The following is a 4760-nucleotide window of genomic DNA, read 5'->3' as shown; positions in this document are numbered from 1 at the left end:
GAAGACAGGGCAGCCAGGCTCAGGGCAGGAGGCAGGGCTGGGGTCCCGGAGGCAAAGGCCCCGGGTCAGTGGGTGGGGGGACCCCAGAGGGAGTGGGTTCCAGACCTTGGCATGGGGGTGGGCTAGGAATGCCCAGGGGGTTTGGTCAGAATGGTTGGAACGAGAGTCTGGGTCTAGGGTCCCAAGGGAGAGGAGCCAGGGCTGGGGGTGGAGAACAAGAGCCCAGGGCTCGTTGAGGTGCAGGGGGGCGGTGGGGGGTGACACGCTCACGAGTAGCTCTGGTGCTGCTGGCGCCGGCGGGCGGAGCGCATCTTCTCGAAGCGGGCCTCCATCTCCTCGAGCACGCGGGGTGTGTAACGCACCACCAGCTTCACGGAGCCCTGAGCCGCCTTCAGCAGCTCCACGGCCTTCTCATGCTGTTCGCCCTCGACGCTCTGCAGGGTGGTGCACAGAGCTGGGCCCGGGGCATGGCTGTCCCCCAGCGCCCAGCCCAGACCCAGGACCAACTGCTGGTCGGTCCACACCGAGATGCCAAGGCCTCGTGTCCCTAGGGGAGAGGCCTAAAGTCTTCCATCGGTCACCTCCCCCATGTCATGGGCACTCAGAGGCCTTCGGTCACTGAGCCAGACTCCCAGGCCCGACCTTGTCCCCACCCTCCCACAGCCTGCCAGTCCCCAGCCCCGTCCCACCTGTGTCCGCTATCCTTAGTCCCCGACAGCCGGGGCCCCATCTCAGAACTTGGATAAGTTCTTGCCCCCGGACTCAGGCCAGCCTCCTCTTTGGAGGAGACACCATTGTGTCCCCTCAATCTCTCCCCACAGAGTCCCAAAGGAGCCTTTCTAAACCCCGCGCTGAGCCCACCCCTCTCCTATTCACATCCCTCCCATGGTTCTCCAGTGCTCTCAGGACAAAGTCCAGCCCCCCTGGTAGGCACTCAGGTATTTCCTGGCTGGTCCCACCCACTACACAGCTATGCCTCCATCTCTATCTTTACAGAAGCAGAATGCCACATCTTTCTCCCCCCATAGAGTGGCTGGTACCTTCAAACCACCAACCAGTTGGTTACCAGCTGAGCGCTTAATCACTGTGCCACCAGGGCTCCTTCCATCAACTCTAACCATCAAGGCCAGGCCCTTGTTTCTTCAGCTCAGAGGAGTGCAGAGTCACAGCCCCTACCTACAACACTTTCAGCCATGCACACCCTTCTTCATCTTGTTTGCCTGGAGAACTCCTACTCATCCTTCAAAACCCCTATCAAATACTCCTTCCTCTGCAAAAAGTTCCCTCATCTAGAGCTGTATCTGGGGGCATATCTAGGCTCTCACAACGCCCTATGCTCCTCTGTTACAAAGATCTATCTCCTTGGATTAGGGCTCCTTCGGTCAGGGTCCAGCTCCCTCCTCAGCAGGAAGTCCTTCCCTAAAGGAGCTGAGACCAGCTTCTCTCAGGGTCTGTAGCATGGCCCAGCACAAGCCTCGATCAGTGCGTTGAGGGAACGTCAAAAGCAGAGGCTCTGCTACGTTGGGTAGACCGTGCTCCCAGCCCAGCCGTAGCCCCGCTTACCACGCCATTCACCGACAGCAGTTGGTCCCCACGCTTGAGGCCCCCGTGGCGGTCAGCCACGCCCCCGGGGATGACTCGGGAAATGTAGATGGGGGAGTTCTGTTCCTTGCCACCCATGATGTTGAAACCCAGGCCCTCGTCCGTCTTGGGAAGCTCCACTACCCTGGGATGGGCATGGCCCTCGCTGGCCGTGAAGGCAGCCACCGTGGCCTAGGAGAGAGAAGGCATCGGAAGGGAGGGTCCGCCGGCCGCACAAGTGGGGAACGGGGTGGAGCATCTGGGCCAGGGAGAGCGATTTGGGGGGCATCACTTTCCCCCAGTACAGGCATCTGCCGAAACGCAACACAAGATCACCCCGTAAGGACCCTCTGCTCTGAGCTCACTTTGGATACCTGTGACATGTCAGAGAGCAAGTCTATGTTTGGTGGCAGTGTGTCTCTTAACAGCCAATGCTTGCCAACCTTCCTTTTTTAACAGAGGAAAACATGGCTTGCAGGGAGCTGCTATTCTCCAAGAAGCACCAAGAAACAGCATGGAATTCTATTTTCATAAGGGGTCCCTGGGTGGCACAAAGAGTTGAGTGCTTGACTATTGAACCCACCCAGAGGCACCTTGGAAGAAAGGCCTGGCCATCTAGTTCTGAAATGTCACAGCCTTGAAAACCCTCTGGGGTGCAGTTCTCTGGACACATGGGGTCGCCACATGTCGTAACTGACTTGTCAGCAACTAATTATCTGGGTTCATGTTTTAGTAAGATTTCTGTGCTCAGTGTTGTCATCGTATGGATTTTTAAGGTTATCTTCGATTCAGGCACATTGTTGGTGGTGGTAGGTGCCATCAAGTCGTCTCTGACTGATAGTGACCCCATGCACAGCAGAACAAAACCCTGCCCGGTCCTGTGCCAGCTCCATGATCCTTGCTGTACCTGAGCCCAATGTTGCAGCCACTGTGTCAATCCACCTCATTGAGGGCCTTCCCTTCTTTCGTTGACCCTCCACTTTACTGAGCATGACATCCTTCTCCAGGGAATGGTCCCTTCTGACAGCATGACCAAAGTAGGTGAGACAAGTCCAGCTGCACTTCTTCCAGGACAGATCCATTAGTTCTTTTAACAGTCCATGGTACTTGCAGCATTCTTCACCAGCACCACAACTTAAAAGCATCGATGCTTCTTCAGTCTTCCTTTTTTACTGTCCATTCAGACACGAGGTACTGGATTCTATGAGGAGTTTCTATAAAGATCCCTTTCTTTAGCATTTCCTTAAGTCAAAGATATGAGGTTATCTTAAAAAAAAAAAACAACTACTAAATAAATAAGATGAAAGGTGGTACACAAACAAAAAAACTAAACCCACTGAAACCATCACCATGGAGTCGACTACAACTCGTACAGACCCCACGTGCCACAACAGTGGAACTCTTCTTATATGGTTTTCTGGGCTGTGATTTTTAGAGAAGATTACCAGGCATTTCTTCCACAGCACTATGGGTGGGTTGGAACCACCTATCTTTCAGTCAGTAACCACGCACAAACTGTGGTATAGAGATTTGGCAAAAATGACCAAGGAGGTAGCAGGAATGACTGACATTAAGGAGATGCTAAGCAACAAGGGGTTAATGGACCATGTGAAATTCAGCCTCCATGACTCTGAGACCAGAAGAACTAGATGATGCCCGGCTACTACTACCAACACTCTGAAAGGGATAACAACAAGAGATCCTGGGTAGAGTGGGAGAAAAATGTGGAACAAATCTCAAAATAGAATAAGAGACCAGACTTACTGGTCTGATAGAGACTGCTGGAACCCTCTGAGATTAGACCCTTAGTCATCCTTCAGGCTGGGAACTGAACTCACTCTCTTGGCTCAACTTTTGGCCAACAATAGACAGGCCTATGAAGGGAGTAATAAGGATGAAAGTAGGTAGAATCACAGGCAGGAAGCGGGAAGAGAGCAGTCACACTGTGGAAATTGCAACCGATGTCACAAGACAGAATGTGTATGAACTGTTGAGTGGAAAACCAATGTACTCTGTAAACCTTCCACCCAAATCACAATAAAAAGTTAATTAGAAAAAAGAAGGAGGAAAAAACGCTAAGTTAGACTTTCCTGCGTTTTGAGTGTATACAGGAGAGATGGGGTAGGGGGCGCCTACCTTGGCTGTGGCGTGAGCCCGGATCTCAGCACTGCCGGTGATGTCCAGCGTGTCATAGAGCTGCTCGTACACCTGGGAGAGGACCCAGCGACATCGAGGACCAGCTACACCTATCCTACCTCAGACCCAGGAGGAGTCCGGGCCTCTAGCCCCCCTCCTCCCTCAGACTCGAAAGTCCAGGCCCTGAGACCCTCTCTTCCCTCCTACTAAGAGATCCGCCCCGCCCCTGAATCCCGGAACCCCAGCAAACTACAACTCCCAAAGAGCCCCGGGGCAGGAGCGCGGGCACCCTAAGGCGGACCGCCGCGGGCGCTGCTGGGAGGCGTAGTCCATGGGCTCAGGGAGGCTCTCACCTCCCGGATGGCGGAGCAGAAGCGGCTCTGTAGGACTCGTTGGAGCGCCTGCAGCTTCTGCGGGGGCAGTTCCCCGCTACGCTGGAGCCGCTCGAGAAGTTCCACGGCCCGGGACACGTCTGCGGGGCGGGGGCGCAGAGCCGCGGAGACGCAGCGAGACGAGCCCGGAGAGATGCAGCGAGAGGCAGAGTGAGCGACGCGCTGACACACCCCACGCAGGACGGCCGAAAGCCAGCGGGGCACGCCGCACAGTCACGGCGGCAACGCAGAGACTGCGGCCCCTCGGCGCCCCGCGGCCCCAGCATCCTCCGAACACCGGCAGGGGGTGCAGCGAGCGCCCTCTTCGCGACCCGCTCGCCCACGGACCCTCCTACACCCCAACCCCCCGGCTCCTGACGCCCCGCCCCGCCCACCGCCGCCAGTCGGCCCGCCCACTGGCCCGGGTCTTGCCCGGGTAAGGGCTGGGACGCGCTCGGGGACGGAGATCCGGGCTGGGAGCCCCTGGCGCGCGCTTACCCCTCTCCAGCCCCAGCGGCTCCACCAGGGCAGCCATGTCGCCGCCGCAGCTGCCAGCCGTCCGCTGCCCCGTCGCTGGCGAGGGGGCGGGGCCGCGCGAGGCCCCGCCCTCCTCCCGCTGGAGGCGCTCGGGAGCTGCCGCCGCGGCGACCTGCCCTCCGCCTCAGCCGTCTG

The 4760-nt window shown here is 57.2% G+C and overlaps 1 protein-coding gene across 1 annotated transcript; it reads right to left on the bottom strand.

Annotated features, from left to right (window-relative positions):
• Positions 1 to 266: 266 nt before the first annotated feature.
• LIN7B (lin-7 homolog B, crumbs cell polarity complex component) lies at positions 267 to 4623 on the bottom strand. Its single transcript, XM_007942826.1, has 5 exons — positions 4587 to 4623; positions 4071 to 4189; positions 3718 to 3789; positions 1564 to 1773; positions 267 to 434 (listed from the first exon to the last, which is right to left on the bottom strand). Exons 1-5 carry the CDS (start codon positions 4621 to 4623, stop codon positions 267 to 269), a joined length of 606 nt encoding a protein of 201 aa, XP_007941017.1.
• Positions 4624 to 4760: the final 137 nt, after the last annotated feature.

The sequence above is a fragment of the Orycteropus afer genome, unplaced genomic scaffold (assembly GCF_000298275.1).
Source record: "Orycteropus afer afer isolate SDZICR_OR568_19922 unplaced genomic scaffold, OryAfe1.0 scaffold00099, whole genome shotgun sequence".
Taxonomy (NCBI): Eukaryota; Metazoa; Chordata; class Mammalia; order Tubulidentata; family Orycteropodidae; genus Orycteropus; species Orycteropus afer.
Note: the sequence above shows the minus strand (reverse complement) of the source record. Positions and strands in the feature narration are given on the sequence as shown.

Coding starts and splice junctions, on each gene's coding strand:
- LIN7B (XM_007942826.1), bottom strand. CDS start 4,623: ATGGCTGCCCTGGTGGAGCCGCTGGGGCTGGAGAGGG. Junction 4,190..4,586: donor GCCGCTGGGGCTGGAGAGGG/GTAAGCGCGCGC, acceptor CCCGCCCCGCAG/ACGTGTCCCGGGCCGTGGAA. Junction 435..1,563: donor TGCTGTCGGTGAATGGCGTG/GTAAGCGGGGCT, acceptor ACCACCCTGCAG/AGCGTCGAGGGCGAACAGCA.